Raw genomic sequence first — 17,493 nt, 5'->3', positions numbered from 1 at the left:
ATCCCTAAATAAATGAGAGTTGTCCTTTAAAAATGTCCTTTCAAAATCAAAACACATTTCAAACAGTTATATTAATTGCCTACTTCATTCATTTAGGATTTATTTAATAAAATTATTTATGTAAATTCTGAATCAAATGTAGTTAGTTTCTGTGAGTTTCTATTAAGGTTTAAATAAATAAGCAAATATGACATAAATAAATGTGGCTATGAAATAAATAGGAAGATAAATGAAATGAAAAATGATTTATTTCATAAGATTATTTATTTATTTGTTTATTTAATACTGAATGTAACGCAGTGGATCTCTTTTCTTTCAGGGAGTAAAACAGATAATATGAAGGCACTGTTTCTACACTAGTGCAGTTTGTCCTGCAGATGGCGTCAGAGAGTCCAGCAGAGAATCTCATTTTAATAAAGCTGTGCGATAAGAAGTCTGTGATTTCCCTTTGACTCGTGATTGAGTCTGCAAACTTGCCACTATTTGGAAATGTGTGGATTAAATTTCATCTTAAATCTTCTTTCAACCATTAGATTCAATTTCAGAACCCTTTATTGAACAACGATTCAACAACTGTAGTATAAGTTACAGGCACGTCACTAATAAGTGAATAGGAAATATTTTATCAACAGAATATTACATCAGCACATACATTCTTATAATAAGCTTTTAAGTTTTAATACTGAAAACACCTTCAGGAAAATGGTTTATGTATGTTTTATTGAATCCGTCTTCAAATTTTGTTTCGGTGGTATTTTATCATGGTAACCTACTGCCTCAATAGAGGGATACTCGTGGTTAAAATGGTGACAATATGACAGTTAAACTCAGAGATCTTCCATAAGTCTAATACTGTTATTGCCAATTTGAGAAAAGGTGATTTTAGAAATTAAGAATTTTTTTGATTTATTTTTAAACTAAATTTTATGGTGAAAATTGATGTAATTGCTGTTTATTGTACCTTTAAAAAATCAAAACAATGTGCAGGGTATCAAAAAAGTGTGAAGCAAAATTGTGGGCATGGCCTTGAACGACATTTCTCACCTGTAAAGTTCAGAGCTTTGAAGATCACCCAGTAAATACTGACTGTTCCACTGCTACTTGCCTTCCACATCACAGTACAATGGCAAGCCTCAGTGGGAAAACCAAGACATAGTTGAACCTTAACTTAGTCAGCTGAATTAATATTATGTTTTACAAGAGTGCAGAGGTCAGGAGGCAAACAAAGACGTTATTTCCTGGTTTACAAAGCCAAAGAAGCTTCAAAGTCTGAAATGGCATCCATCCATGCGCTGACTACTGTCTCAATGAATTTTCAGACTGTACAACTTCTATATCGCTACATTCATGGACACAAATGTAGTGTCTGTTTAAGCTGGAGTACTTAATATTCAGAAAAAAATGGATTTGGTAATAATTAGATTTTGTTGAGTACAGTAGATGTGAATATTTAAACGTAGTATAGCCCCAAATGAACAGATAGAAGAGTGAACTAAATGTGGTTGCAAAATGTCTTCGATATATGAAGGGATAAAATGCATTAAAATGTTTTTTTTTCTTTTTTACTGGAAGTCTTGCAGTTTAAATAAGCGTATCGTTCGAGGGTGACTTCTTTTTTCTTTTGTCTCTGTTATACTGTTTAACATGAGAGTAAGTTATGCATGTGCAACTTTTCTATAGCTTAAGGTTTGTAGAATCTGAAAATTCTACCCAAGGCAGTTATTTTCTGGTTCAGCCGCAATTTTACGTTACAAGTTAGAATTTTTTTGGAGACAGCAAGATGCTTCAAAACAGACCCCTTCACTTTTTGCACACTTTGAACTGTAAATTTGATTTTGAATGGGATGCTTTTGAAAAAAAATAATCTCCCCACCTAAAATGGAAATTTCCCTGTTTAGGGATCAATAAAGTTTATCTTATCTTACCTGTGTGTATTAGGTCCACTGACTGACACTGCATGTCAGGATGAAAACCAAGTTATAAAGTCCGAAGAACTCTCTGTAAACCTGTAATAAAACTGCGGTGAGGCACCGGTGAAGGCAGCAGTACAAAACCATTTCTAAAGCTTTGAGAGAGAGAACAGTGACCACAATCATAGAGTTGTCTGCCAAATTGAGCAGTCAAGCAATACAGATCTTGGTCAGGGAGGTGATCGGGGACTTAACTGTAGCTCTAATAGATCTTCCAAAGCTCTCTACAGAGATGAGAAAATCTCAGCCGCATTTTATCAATCAGGCTTTTATGACAGAGAAGCTCGACAAAAGCTAGTTTGGATAAAAGGCATGATAGCCTGCCTGGAGTCTGACAAACTGCACTTCAAGGACTCCTAGAGTATGACAGAAATCTGATCTGATGAGACAAAAGTGGAGCTGTTTGGCCAGAATTTTCTAGCACTGTGTCTGGTGAGCACCAGTCTCTTCTCATCATCCACTAATATCATCATTACAGTGAAGCCTAGTGGTCGCAGCATCACATTATTGATCTGTTTCTCAGGAACAGAGGCAGGGAAGGTTGAACACAGAGAGGGACTTATAGGATACCTGCTACAGAGTGCAGCAACCTGAGACTCAGGCGATGTTTTACTTTTCAGCATGATGGCGAACACTGATCGCGTTAAGACTAGAGCAGTTTCAAGACTAGTCTAATCTGTCCTTCAGTGTCCCAAATAAAGCCCAGATTCAAACCCCATAGACAATCTGAGGAGAGACTTGAAGAAAGCTGTTCACAGTTGCTCCCCATCCAGTCTGATGGAGCTTGACATGATGTGCCAGAAAGAATAATCTGTCCAAATCCACATGTGCAAAGTCCGGAGGGTTTGAATAATTTAATGAATAGGTCTGAATGAGAGAGAGCAGGTTTTGATGAAATGTTCAAAAATGTCAATGTTTCTCTGTTTTTACTTGGTCATTACGGGTTATTGACAAGTAAAATGTCTATTTTATCTAAATTTAAATCTACAACCTAAAAGAAAGTAAATGAGTTTGAATATTTTAACAAACGATTATGACTTTGTTAGTAACCTTTTGGTTTGTAGCGAAATTACACTGTAGACAAAATAGCACTTACACATAAAAAATGATTGTCTAAATTCATAAAGGGCTCTAGGAAATTTTGAAAAAGTCTTATGTTTTATACAGATGACAAATCTCTCAACCTGAAGAAATCACAGGGTGTAGCATTCCAAGACAATACTTTTAAAAAACATTGTCAAATGTAGAATTTAATTTATTCTGAACAAAATAAATAGCAATGTAACAAATTCACAAGAAAATGCTGTAATATGACTTAAAAATCATGAATTTTAAATTAAAGTTTTGTTGTTGCCTCAAAAAGAAGAACCTGTGGCCTTAGACTGGAGAAAACTAAATCTAAACTGATGTCTGAGTTGGAATTCTTGTCATGAGTGAAGAACTGGACCACGCTTGAATGTAAATATACCTTAAAAAAAAAAAAAAAAAAAAAAAGAAGGGACTAGTCGAACATTTGACTTATTCATTTGTTTGGGGGGTTGTATTTCTTGTTTTTTGTACTTTCTTTGAACATGTACAGTGCATGGTCTTTTCAAGTGTACCTAAACTATTGTTCACAAGTGTATGTAGTTGCACTGATATCATACAATGGTGGAAAGAGTTCTGACACCCCATGCATTTGTGAAATATTGCATTAAGAATCACTTCTGGATGCACTCTTCAAGTGAAAAAAGCCATTAAAAACTGAAAATCGATTGGTTCTATAAAAATAAGAAATTTTGAGTATTGGGTCATTTGGGTAAATTTAGTTTTGTTAGTTTTTCTTGTAAAGAATAAACCAAAAAAATATATCATTTGTATTTGTTTGTGTCTGTCTAATGCAGCCACACCTTTTGAACCACAAAAAAGATTTTTTCCACAAATATTTCATGACAATATTTGAGATTGTGAAAAATTTTAAGGGCGTCCGAAAACTTTTTTCCACCACTGTATTTATTTTTCACCAAACAGTCAACACATTGCATTTGTTTAGGTTTGTTTATTGGAACAGCAGTGAATTGTCTTTCTTTTTTTTTTTTTTTTTTTTTATTTTATTAACCAAAACAACAAGTGATTATTGACTTGATTTATGCAAACACAGGCAAGCTTACGGAATCGCATGATTTCCTGGAACAGAGATGGTAGTTAAATCAACCTCCCAGGAGTCATAAAACCTGTTTAGTGCAATTACACAGTGCATAATGTAAAGGGAAAAAAGTTTAAAAGTTATTCCATTTACAGATTTCTGTTTGCATGATAAATCTGTAGTATGTGCACTGATACATTTTCAAGGCACTATCGGAGTCTGACTACTAATACCTTATGATCATTACCTGTTGCTTGTAAACCTGAAAACAGCTAATACAGTTATATCATTTCACTCACTTCAAGTTTGAACTATATATCTTAACTGGATGGTTAAACAAATGCATGAATAATGTTGTGATTATTAAGGAGTAGTCTAATGATCTAAGGCAGCATCTTTTTTTTGTTTTCTCAGTGCATGGCAGTGTCATTTGAATGTAATCAAATATTCAGGATAAGCCTGACTATCATGGAAAATAACAAACATGCTGGGGTTGGCCATTCTGTCCACGACGCTGTCGTACTTCTGAACGGAGACGGCTCCCTTGGCTGGTGGCACGATCATGTTTTGTTGGCCAACAGTGAAATCCCCTGTCAGTACTCGACAGAGGTACATGAACTTCTCCCCATTTTGACTTGGCTTGGAGTAGGTGTCACTGGCAGAGTAGCTGGCACTGACAGCAAAGTACGTGCCATTACCATAGCATGCAGCTGAAAATGAAATGGCAGCAGAGTCGGTGAGCTGATCGGTAACATATTTGACATTACTCTCATTTTATTACTTCTTTCCTGGCACTATCAAGTCTCTGACAAAGACAAAAAATAAATAAATAAAAAAATACCCAAAACTTCTCACCATTTTTTCCAGCGTAACTCCTGTTGAAGCCGAGTTCATTGATTGTAGTTACTGTCGTTCCACAGGTTCCGTGGAACAGACGCCTCTCATTGTTCTGATGACCATTTCTCACCTCCATGTCACGCCTCTTGATCTGAAGACTCTTCCACAGTCCTGGGTTCTGGATCCTCTCAATCTAAGAGAAGGGCAAAGTACACTTTTGTGCAATCTGCTATCAGTTTACCATTTTCCTGAAAAATGTTTCATCCTAGCAATGTTTTCTGTTCTCAAGAAGTATCTGCTGATGCCACGTAAACAACATTCTAAGTGAGAATGTTTAATGCTGGGCTGCATAGTGACTCAGTGGTTAGCATTTTTGCCTAGCAGGTAGAAGACGCCCAGTTCGTGTCCCAGCCTTCCTGGGATCTTTCTGCATGGAGCTTGCATGTTCTTCCTCCCTGTGCATGTGTGGGTTTTCTCCAGGTTCTCCGGCTTCCTCCCACAGTCCAAAAACATGCTCAGATTAATTGGTAACTCTAAATTGTCCATCCCTGTGAATGAGTGTGACTGTTTGTCTCTATATGTAGCCCTGTGATAGACTGGTGATCTGTCCAGGGTGTGCCCTGGCTATGCCCAAGTCAGCTGGGATAGACTCCAGCCCCCCGTGTGACCCTAATGAGGATTAAGCGGTGTATAGATGATGGATGGATGTTTAATGCTACCTTAGTAACTGTTCGATTGCAGGAAGCTTTGAACAGATTCAGGATTTCAGTGTGCTCTGTTGTCCCAGCATTGATGGGGACAGCCAGACTTGTGGTGTTAGCTGGCATGATATTCCAGTTCTCAGGCACATCTTCATCTAGTGGCAAAACAGACAAATTTCATGTCACTGTTATTGACATTACTTTATGACTTAGAAAATCTGTGACACATGCCAGACCTGCAGCAAAAGCAGTAAGACAACTCATGCTAATAACTAGAAACAGATTTGTGGCCTGTTTGAGAGGACCTAGAAACAGAATGAGAGGTAACTCCTCATTTATCTGTAAAATACCCTTTAGTTTGTCAATCCGCTTTATCTGCAGGGCATTTCCCTTGCTGTCAGTGGCTGGTCCGTTTGGCATGGTGACAGTGTAGTCTTGACCATTGACTTTGACTTTGACATTTTGTAGCTTCTTCTCCAGTGCTTGTTCAAGCTCAAAGTTAGTCTTTGCATCGAAACTCTGAAACTGAAACCCTTGCGGCTGGTACTGCCAGTCTGCCACTGTGCCAGCCAGCTTGACCTTCCTCTTCATCTCCTCGTCATCTCTCACCTTCCCCAGCATCTTATGGATCTCATGGCTGGCTTTGAGCACATCCCTGCTGAGGCCCTCAATTGTCAGTGAGGCTTGGCCTTTCTGGCTTTCAGTTCTTATACTGACGCCCATGGTCTTTTGCATCTCTACAATGTGTTGGTGGTCTGCATCAGAGAAGCAAAGAATGGTGTTGTCTGAAATGACGATGCTGTTTTGTTCTTTAGATATCAGGTCGTTGATCCACTGCTTGGCTGAGTCTATGTCAGCTTGTGTGCCACCGCAGATGTGAAAGCAGGCAGGGTCCACTTTCAGACCCTCAATGACAAAATCTCCCTCTTTTTGTGGCTTTTCAGTACTTTCGCCAACAAATATTGCTGAAAGAACAATTGCAAGACATAGGTTAGAATCAAATATTCAAAACTGCATAAAGCTGTGAAAACCCAAATTATTTTTTCTTCTGCATTTACATTTGATTTTGGAGCCAAGGTTTCCCCAGAAACTTCCTTTATCCTTAGGGTCAGTCAGAGGTGTTGCTGACTGTGGGTCAGCAGTTTCTCTGTCTTGCATACTGTTGAAGAATTCTTTGAGCATAGGTGGCTGGAAAATGACTATCCGGACTGTTGTCAGGGTACTGGAGGTGTTTTGGCTCAACACATCAATCACTGCATCCAACATGGCATCTGCCACTTGCCTTGCCTGCACATTGCCTTGACCTAAGTAGACATAGCATTAAAACAGATGTTAAATTTGTTCTGTGGAAAGAAGGAAGTCTGAAGACAATTTACCAATATTTTCAATCCAAAATGCAATTCAAACATTAAAATTTCAGAGTTTTATTTATGCATTTAATACTGTCAGCTAAATAATGTTTGAGTATATATGTCAATATATTCAACAAAATACTGAAATCTGCTGATACAGCTCACCTGTGCCAATGGCAGGAAATGACACAGAAGTGTAGTTTTTCACACACGTTTGAAGTGCATCTTTCACAACCTTGCTGATTTTTATTGGATCCGTCTGACCAACCAGGTGAAGGATCTTCTTACACTTCAGGTTCCCTGGCTGTGTCATTATTATGCCTTTGTTGGCCTGCGAACCTAAAGGTGTAGGCAGTAAATCTGAATGACTTTAAACCATGACAACCATGAATATGTGTATTTAAGCAACACTTCTTTTCTGGAAATCTTGTGACTACAGAAATGGATTATTATTAATTCAGTATCCATTCTATCATCAAGCAAGAAAACTGAGTTTTGGTTACACTGTCATAAAGTGAGTTATCTTACCAAGGGTTTGGCATTCTGCTTCAACGGCCTGACCAGCTGCATCCAGAATAGCCTTAGATACACCTAGATGGGGAAAAAATAAATCAATACAAAACAAATATATATATAAAAATGTGGTGGGTAAACAAACCCACAGTGTTCAATTAATGCAAGAAATTAAGTGTGGGATCAGAAAGGTGATATATGATTAGGTTTATTAACAAAATGTTCAGTATCCTGGCTGTTTCTTTCCGGCACATTCAGATTCATTAGCCAACTACTTCTGTTGGTGTTGCTGCAGCATAATTCATATATACACTTGTGATAATTAAATCTTTTCATTGGCTCCGGGTTTGTACTTCTCTGTAATGTGTTAAGAAAATTATTTATAATGTTCTCTATCATCACTGGAAGTCAAATTATTTTCTGACACCTTTAAAAACATACATTTTGATAACTAAGTTGATGAAACGGCTAGTTGACAATGAAAATCTCCAGCTGGTGGCAGCCTTTGTCTTATGGATGAATTAATTTTAACAATTTTGCATGACTGAAATATTCCCGTTAATGTTATTTACCTGACTTGAGAGAAAACTGTTCATTGGAGGAGTTGACAATGACATCAGTGGTCTCCTTGGTTATGTCTCCTGTGACTACCTGTACAGTCACACTTCCCATTTTAGTCTCGTGCATTCCTGAGCTTGAGGCAACTTTAGAGAAGGGGCCCCCTGGCAGTGGACATAAACATAGAGTTTACAGAAAAAAATGTCAAAATTACGACTGTAAATATACAGCTTCATTAAGATTTGCCCACTGTATTATAACATAAAATTTAAAAAATGTTTGGTATATAAATACACTAATTAATGAGCTTCATCCCATAAAAGTATTTGCTACATTACACCTTAACGACTCATAAAAATGTGGACATAAAACGGCGTTGGCTACCTGGACTTTGTGGTGAACTGGCAGACAGTGAACCAGCGGAGGCATTGGGGAACCTCTTCTTAAATTCATCACTGAAAGCCTGCAAACAGAATTAGAGAACTCTTCAATCAAAACACATAAATTACTCCAAAGCAGAAGTCCAACAAAAGAAAAATTACCTACTTATGTCATTGTAAAAAGTGTTGCTGTGGTGGGTTACGAAGCTCATTATCCTGTAGATCTGAGTGTGATAGTCCATCAAAGCTTGGTATCTTTGCTTACCTGGATAGTCTGTGCATCTCTGGGATAAAGGACAATGATGACCTTCTTCAGGTGCTTGGGTTGTTTTTTACTGCTGAATGCTAAAATTTCATCCAACATCAAAGAAACCACAAGGTTTTTTGGGAAACCCAGGTTTCCAGTGCCAATGGCAGGGAAAGATATGGAGGTCAGCCCAGTATCCTCTGCCTTGTCCAAGCAATCCTTGAAGATTCCACTTAAGGTCTAACAGACACAGCATAAATATTAATACTGCCACTACTCATATCTAAGAATACTGCATATATGCAACTACTGTAAATTGAAAGTTAATGATGTGACTGTGCAGAAAATAGCTGAAAGTCATTTACACAAATTGGTTTTACAGAGAAAACAGAACTTAAACAATTTAGATCTTAAGTATATTGCTTAAGACATGTTTTGACTGATCATCAAATTTATATTGCAAAGGTCATTTACTTTACACAACACTTTACCTTTTCAGCGGTGCCACTGCCATTGTCCCAATGAGGTGAAACTGCATGAAAAACTCGCTTGCTCTTCAGTTTGCAGCCGTCAGTGACGATGACATCGCCAAAAGTTCCATTGGCTTTGTTTGTTTTAACCAACTGCTGAAGTTTGGATCCAGCCACACCCAGGATGGCATTTGAAACTGCCCCTCTGTTGAGTGCAAGATCTTCAAACACAGTATTCACGATCACGTCCGTCTGTAAATGTGTTAACATATGTTTTATATAACAGAAAAGTCAAGCCTCAGTGCCACAGGAAACGGTCAGTAAAATCAGTCAAGCCCCATACAGTCATTCAGTGATGGTAATACTTAAGGCTAGAGCATAGGAAAAAATAATTATGACTATAAACTGCAATAGTCTTTATTCTCATCTTCCGAATATTTCACTCTATTTGCTTTCAATGAAGTATGACAAAAAAAATGTCATTACCGTGGCAGCCTCTATGTGTCCTGTTGTAAGACTGATGTCCAAGCCTTCTTTGGTTTGTACATGACCAAAGCAGGGGTCAGATCCAGCAGACTTCACAAGTGTAGACTTAGTAGATTTGATGGGAAGAGTTTGTTGAGAATGGCTGACACCATTATTTCCAAACTCTTGTCTGACAGCAGCCTCCATAGCCTGGACAGCACTGTCGTCGTTGTTCACTAGATGGATTCTCTTCAAGGTGATATCATCATAATTCTCATCACAGTATTCCTTAACTGCTTTGACAATGGTGATTGCACACAGATTGAGGGGAAAGCCTTGGCTTCTGCTGATGGCAGGCAGAGCAACAGAGATGCAGCTGTTCATTTCAGCGAGTTCTAAGCTTCCTTTAACAGCTCTTTTTAACTGCGCTGCAGCCTTTTGGGGTTTAGTTGCATCAAAATGTGGTCCCACTGCGTGAATGATTTTTTTGCAACAAAGCTGCCCTCCAGCACCAGTTATGACAGAGTCTCCAAGCTTGAGTTGTCCCTTCGAGCTAATTAGTTTGTTACATTCATCCTGCAACTGAGGGCCAGCAGCATTCAAAAGGGCTGCCGCAAGGCCTCCATCATGTGTCAAGGTCTGGTTAGAAGCATTGACAACTGCATGCACTGGGTAACTGCACAAGTCTGCCTTGCAAACAGCTATTTCCACTCCATCTGTTGTCTGAACTTGGTATACAGGTTGTGGCACTTTTCTAAGGGATGAGTGATCCTGTCCACCACCAGTCTCGTCAACCAGCTGGACCAGGCAATGAGTTTCATTTTTGAGTGAGGAAACATACATAGCTTCTTTATCCTGGAAGAACTTTTTCACTCCAGGTCTAGAGACTTTTAAAGTGTCAAAGAACACAGAAGACACGAAGTCTTCAACGAATATCTTGCAATCTCCCACATCAACTCTTGAACCGCTTAGACAGATGTCATCCTTTCTGTATGACACCACCACCTTGTCTTCGAATTTCTTCAACTGCGATGTGTTGAAATCTCTAATGTATTCAATGATGGCATTGAGCTTGACCTCAACAGTGTCTTCAACTTGAGCATTCTGCATTAAAAAGTTGTCAAGTTCAAAGCTAACTTTTATGACACTATCTTTTGGGCCAGACACCACAACTTGCCGACCAGTGGTGTGGATTCCAGTTCTTGGGCATGACTCACTGTTGTCATTCTCTAACTGACTAACCAGGCGCTGCCACTCTGGCTTCTCTAGGACATTAGTGTCTTCAACATCAATGTACTCAGATATCAGCAGTTGTCCCAGATGGTCTTCAGCATCCTCGAGGTCTTTGTCAGAAACAGCAACGAGCTGCACTCTATGCGCACTGATCGCAAATACTGCATTTATTCCTTTAGATGTGAGGAGACCATCAGTCAGCTCCTCTTGTTGTTCATTCCTCAGCAAGTCAAGCACATTCTTATCTAGCTCTAAATTTTGCCGTTTCAATGCAAGCATTGCATCAAATATAGCTTTGCTTGCTGCATTAAGCTCATCCCTTAAGCCAGTTACTTTCAAATCTGAACTCTTTTCTCCAAATGACATTTTGAGTTCTGGGTACACACGTAGAAGCTTGTCCTTGAGACCATCTTGACATAAGATGTGGAACATAGATGGTGACACTTTGATCTCTTGTGTTACACTCGATTTCTCCCTCTCCGCCCTTTTCACAATATTGTTAATGACTTCAGAAATGGCTTTCTCGAGTCTGCTGACAATACTCACAGGACCACCCACTGACAAGACACCATTGGCTTTATCAGGCACTACAACCACATCTTCCTTCATAAGCATCTCCCTGATCTTCTTTTCAGATGCTTCCCATACACTTGACTCTGGGTGGAAGCTCAGGGATTTGAATTTTGACATAGCTTCTGCAAAGCCTGACCTCACAGTATCCCTCCACTCTTTGATAAGGACTTTGGCCTCCTTTTGCTGTAGCAGTGAAGAAACAGGACTCAAGCACACATTAGTTTGGTCGATGTTTACTTTGCAGAAGTGTTTTGCCAAGTCACTATGAATAGCTTCTGCTGCTGACTGATTGTCACTAAGGTATCTCCAGACAGCACTGTCGATGGGTTCAGAGATGGCGGCAGGAAGTTTTAATGAAGGCTCGTCATTGCCATAGAGGACTATTCCCAAAGATTTATAATAAGGATAAACTCTGATTTCTTTCTGCTTGATGCAATGCTTCTTCTTCAGAATTTTGCGAACAGCTACAAGAAGAAAAAAAAATATAAAATCAACTGTCATACTGTCAAGAATTCATACAATGGTTGTAATCACTATCACGGTATATTATTGGCATTCACAAAAGAATATCAAAAGTGTAGTTTGACTGAACTAACCTTTGTGGTCTTTAAATGTGATGACAGCAGACTGTTCCACTTCACTGAGCACGACATTTTCCACATCAGCACCTTTACTCTCAAAATAGAGGCGGAGTAGATCTTCACTAAAATTTCCAAAGTCCTCAACAACTACTTGATCTGTTACTTCGAGAGGTCGGACTGTTAATCCTTTATTTTTGAACGTCCTGTTTTGAGGGCATCTTGTCACAAAGTCAGTGTTTTCTGTGAAATAGGGATAAAAAGTTAAGGAATATAGCAGGAGCCTTTTAACATGTATTGCTGATTTAGTTATAAATACACCAGTTTGTCAGCTTCTACTATGATCGCAATCCGTTATTTCCTAGATGTACACTCTGGCATAAACATCTGGCATGTGTGTTTTCTGCTGAGTAACAGCAGAAACATCATATTGGCTAACAGTATTCAATGTGAGGTTGCCTCTGTGTTTTTACTGTGCTTTCCTTTGGTAATCTAGAGAACTGTAGGAAACAAGTGACTCCAATTCACTTTAGTACAGTGTCCTATTGCAATGTGAATGTAAAGCAGTACCACTGATTGTCTATCATTGGTTCACACAGATTCAACTTTTAGCTGTTATTTTTTTCCGCTGAAAGTCACATTGCAGTATTTCTAAATGCTGAAAATCACAAGACATACCCTGAAGGTTATACAGGTGCATCTTTGGTTGTTTGTACAAGGAAAACTGTTTAAGCTAGGCTTTTGTAACTATTACTGTAAAAATACACAAGGGCGCACTAAATGGGTACCTTTTCCACTCTGGAAAGTCACTACAGCAGAGGATGTGTCACGAAAGACTTCCAAAACAAAGCTTTGGGAGTCAGCTGAACTCTCAGGATCTTTTGTGATATTCTCTATCAGCATCTCCAAAAACTCCTGGTTTACCGCCTCTGGAATATTTCCTAAAACAGCCGAGATGGAACACAGATCTTCATCTGCTGTGTCATCGTCTCTGCCTTTGGCCTCTGTCTCAGCTTTAGTTTCAGTGTGGTGTTCATCAGCACTCGACTGTTTGTTGGTCACAGCAGCATTCGCTGTTAACGAGACATGAAGGTTAAGTGAATGAACACTCAATTCTTATACTAAAAACAATTATAACTATCAATTATGGATAAAATCACAAAACATTTTAAATTTAGTCCAAAATGTTTTGCAGCACTTTAGATTTATTTAGGTTGCATCCTCTAAAACACTTGCCCATGCCTAAAAAATATGCAAATAAAATTTTTAAAAATCTAAAATGTATGATGTTTAGGTCAATCCAGTGTTAATTTTACATCCCCTTTGTTTCCCTTTTGCCACTTTTTCAAGCGCAGTAGTGAAGCTGTTGCTTTGTGATGTTAATATTACTACATAATTAATTACATTTATGATATTTTCTGAAAATACATGTAGCCTTTCCTAAATAAGACAGCAAGTCTTCATGCATTTACTTAGTTATTACTTAAGAGTCTGCATGCATCCAGTCAACACTGACTTGAGGAAGGGAGGAGTGACTTAACATCCATTTCAGACATTTTACCACAGTGACTTCAGGCAAGCCAGACATTACAGGGCTGTGAAATTGATTTTCATGTTTTTGATATATGACGCTTAACTCGCTAAATAAATAGACTGTAAAAAGGAAAAGAAAAATGGAGACAGAGAGAGAGAAGGAAGACAAGTGAGGCTTACATGGAGAGAGGTGAACCTTCAACTAAATCCTTATGTAAAGAAAAACTTTGGCACTAACTGACCCTGTTCAAGGTCAGTATTAAAGTGGAGCAAACTTTTAAGTGTCTATAATTAGAAACAACATGTAAAAACTAAAGACACTGTTTCTGTTGAGTTCAGTGATTAACAGCAACATATTCTTGACAAGGTGTCGTTTGGAAAACTTAAAGCGTGAAGGCAAACAGATGGCCATCCTGTGCATTGTCAGTACAATCCTGTGAAAGCGGTGCCTTCAAGTGTTTAGAGGAAATGAAAATCAGTGTTGTAAATTTCCATTTACAGCAGGGCAGGTGCTTTCCCTGTCAATCAAATGCCAAATCAGTCCACCTACTCCCCACCCAACGCAACAGCACAGATATGACAAATACTTGAAAAATCATGCTCTGATAAGGGTCATAAAGTGCCAATTGTGAGAAAAACCACACCTGGAGAGGTGGACATTGCATTCTTCACTGCGACCTCCTGACCTTTCTCTCTCCTTAACACCCACAACTTTCTTTACAACAATGAACTGAACAGTTTTAAATCCTCAAAATAAAGAAAATCGGCATTATTGGAGTGATGATCCCAACATCTGGATTTAATCTATGATACCAGGTTGATCAGGACAAGTATCAAAGAACACATCACATCTGAAGTGCTTGTGGAAGATAAACACACACTACATACAAACAACCATCTTCTCTCTGTCACTGCAATAAAATACATAGAGAGAGTCCTATTCTGAACATATACTTTATGCAGACCTCTTAAGTCTTATTTTCCTTGATACTGATTATATATGCTTGTGTTCTTAGTTATATTAGAAATTTATTTTCATGTATCCTGAAATTCAACAATTAGTATGCATGTTTACACTTTTTATGTTATCTCAGGAACTGTCAGAGATAAACAGCACAGATATTGTGTTGATATTATTTTAATCACCTTTTCAGATGTATTTCAGATCTGTGATCATCTTAGATATTTAACAACTGAATGTGTATGTTTAAGAATTGAACTATAAGTAAGTTCTAAAGGTATCTGACCTCTGCTGGTCAGTGAAAGTCAACACCACCCCTTGGGAGGAACACATCCACGATTGGTTAGATGCTGATCTGACTTTGGCCCAAAAACTTTGGCTCTTTCATGATGACTTAAACTTAAAACTTGACATCAAACAAAGGTTTAAAACTGGGTTATTTTATGATGGCTTAAAGAAACATATGGCTTAAACTAGGGCTTGTTACTTGACTATTTTTTCCACACTTTTTTTCTTATAGTTTTTCAGGATTCTTTCCTACAATTGAAGCTAGACTTTGTTTTCCAATGTTTAAATGAAAGTTGGACTTCTTAATTTAACTTTAATAATGCAACAGTGCAATTTTTTTCATAACTGTGAGGTTCGACTTTTAATTGTTTTACTTTGGCACACTTTTACAACACAAATTTGCAAAAGTGCCTCTTTGTCTCTGCATTCCTGAACCAACTCATCTAGCAGACCATCACAGCTTCACATCCTGCAGCGGCCTCCCTCTCCCTCCCACAAAGCTGACGCAAGTATCATTTTTCTTCTTCTAAACAGGTGAATTTACAAATTACAATTGGTTTTCCAATTCCAGAGTGATTCCAAATTCATCAGCTTTCTACCAACTGCTTCCAGTGATGATCACAGTTAATTAGTTCATTTATCTGCCTTTATTCATTAATTTATTCACTGTCTGTTGTTATTGCATCATTGTTGTTTATCGTTTGTTTGTAGTATTAGTTAATAAATATTTGTGTACAATTATCATCAGTTCTACCATTTATTTCTTTGTTTGGGGAACTTGAGGTCAATGAAATCAGAGTTCATGCTTTTTGATTATGAGACTATTCAATATAAGTAAAATTGATAAATTTATGATAATTCAACCTGAAATATTCTTGATAAAGGTCTCTTAATGGCCTAAATTAAATATTTGAGTGGTGTCCCTGATAATGAGTGCAATTTTAACCACAAAGTGTAGTTTCTACAATTATACGGAACGGATATAGGCTACATATTAGGTTATATTTTTGCTACATATAAACATATTTCTACGTATGAGGCTATTTCCGCTACAGGTACAGGATTAATTAAAAGGGTGGAAACACATTTCTACCTGGGACAAGGAATACCTTCCTGTTTCAACTTGGCTGGAGTTGGAATTAAGGCTGACAATGTTTAAATTATCACAGAAAAGTAATGACATTTTGCATATTATATGCAGATATAGACAACAAGATTAATCATGTTAATAACTTCAACAAACTTTCTGTCAAACTTATGCCTGCAAATTATATGCAAAATTATGCAAAATACAAAGTTACAGGTTTACAGTATGCTTTTAGATAAACCTATTTCTGCTTATGGTAAGCTAATATTTGTATTTTTAGTTACAACTAATTAACTTCCTTGCACATGTATGGTAAATTATATGATGTGAGAAGATCTGTCTGTGTGTGTGTGTGTGTGTGTGTGTGTGTGTGTGCTTTGAGATTGAAAATCTATATTAAAGAACCATATTTGTGACAAACAGAACCTTTGTTGTAAGCAGAGTGCAGTTGTGTACATTTGTTTTACTCACATTTCTTGTTGGCTTTATCAGAAGGAGCTTCCTGCACAGAATAAATTTAAAAAAAATATATATAGCATCATTTTTGTTTTTGATTAGACTGACATCTTGCATATACCAACACCCTAATTGTGAGCTGGTTTGAAGAGGAATCCAAACAACGCTGTCAGATAACAAAAGCCAATACTGCTCATCAAGTACTTTGTGTAGTGGTTTAGACTTTGTTTTGTGGAGGAACTGAGTGGAGAAATCTCAGTAGGCAGCACCGCCTTGAGTTTATGATGACTCACATGACTTTCAGTAAAATGTAAGCAGCACAGGGCCAGAAATCAGTGTGTCTTAAAACACACTGGTCTCTGTTTGAAAAGAACTAAAGTCTAAGCAGGAAATCAAGTGTCCCCAGGCAAATCATACCTACTTGAATATTAGCGTAATTTCGTGTAAGACAGATAGTTAATCTTGCAGAACGGAGTGAAACTATGGCAGGTTTTACTTCCTCTGTAACCTCACACAGTAGGCCTTAAAGCACTGGCACATCCTACATGACACCCCACCCAAGGAGAGTCCCACAAATAATCTGTTCATCAGCTCAAAGATGAAAACTTCACGTCAAAGATCACACAATTGTTGCTGACGACTTCTGCTACACCTGACTGATTCTTGCCTAATTTTAATGACTTCTTGTGCACATACCTGTGTAGTTTTCTCCTCTGGGGGTAAACGAACTGTCATCTTCAAAACGCCTTGATCCAAAATGATCTGATGGGCTTCTTTCCCCAAAACATTTCGCTGGTCTGAGAGGAAGACATGAAAGCACTCTGAGTAAATAAGTCGAATGACTACAAAGCGGATGTTTTGTCCTTTCAAAAATGACAAATAAATCCCCCAGTAAAACGAACTTTACTTTCCAAAGTGTGCAAAATGCAGAAAGTAGGGCTATTTTTTCTGTCCAGACTCACCCTCCTCCGTGCGGAAGCGGAGCAGCGCCGTCCTGCTGCCGTTTTCATATTCAACCTCACAGTCTCCACCACGAGCCTTCTTACTTTGGAAGTATTTCACTAATTTAATCCTTAATTTCGGTATGTTGTTGTCTTCGAGCTCGACGAGCACAGGATAACAATATCCGTCAGCCATCGTCGCTGGCCGGGGACCGTGTGCCTGAT

General features: G+C 38.1%; 1 protein-coding gene across 1 annotated transcript; it reads right to left on the bottom strand.

The window, feature by feature from the left end:
• Positions 1 to 3,276: 3,276 nt before the first annotated feature.
• parp14rs1 (poly(ADP-ribose) polymerase family member 14-related sequence 1) lies at positions 3,277 to 17,464 on the bottom strand. The gene is made up of 17 exons (XM_023289076.3): positions 17,290 to 17,464; positions 17,024 to 17,124; positions 16,343 to 16,373; positions 12,791 to 13,075; positions 12,021 to 12,245; positions 9,640 to 11,888; positions 9,175 to 9,405; positions 8,702 to 8,923; positions 8,441 to 8,519; positions 8,071 to 8,220; positions 7,514 to 7,576; positions 7,151 to 7,324; positions 6,692 to 6,937; positions 5,984 to 6,598; positions 5,652 to 5,788; positions 4,951 to 5,125; positions 3,277 to 4,805 (listed from the first exon to the last, which is right to left on the bottom strand). Exons 1-17 carry the CDS (start codon positions 17,462 to 17,464, stop codon positions 4,522 to 4,524), a joined length of 5,442 nt encoding a protein of 1,813 aa, XP_023144844.2. The 3' UTR covers positions 3,277 to 4,521.
• Positions 17,465 to 17,493: the final 29 nt, after the last annotated feature.

Source organism: Amphiprion ocellaris, chromosome 11 (assembly GCF_022539595.1).
Source record: "Amphiprion ocellaris isolate individual 3 ecotype Okinawa chromosome 11, ASM2253959v1, whole genome shotgun sequence".
NCBI classification, from domain to species: domain Eukaryota; kingdom Metazoa; phylum Chordata; class Actinopteri; family Pomacentridae; genus Amphiprion; species Amphiprion ocellaris.
Note: the sequence above shows the minus strand (reverse complement) of the source record. Positions and strands in the feature narration are given on the sequence as shown.

Excerpts from the sequence above, each read along its gene's own strand:
- parp14rs1 (XM_023289076.3), bottom strand. The coding sequence starts at position 17,464 with ATGGCTGACGGATATTGTTATCCTGTGCTCGTCGAGCTCGAAGACAAC. Across the intron at positions 8,221-8,440 it reads CAGTTCACCACAAAGTCCAG|GGGGCCCCTTCTCTAAAGTT; the intron begins GTAGCCAACGCC and ends GTCCACTGCCAG. Across the intron at positions 5,789-5,983 it reads GCGGATTGACAAACTAAAGG|ATGAAGATGTGCCTGAGAAC; the intron begins GTATTTTACAGA and ends TTTTGCCACTAG.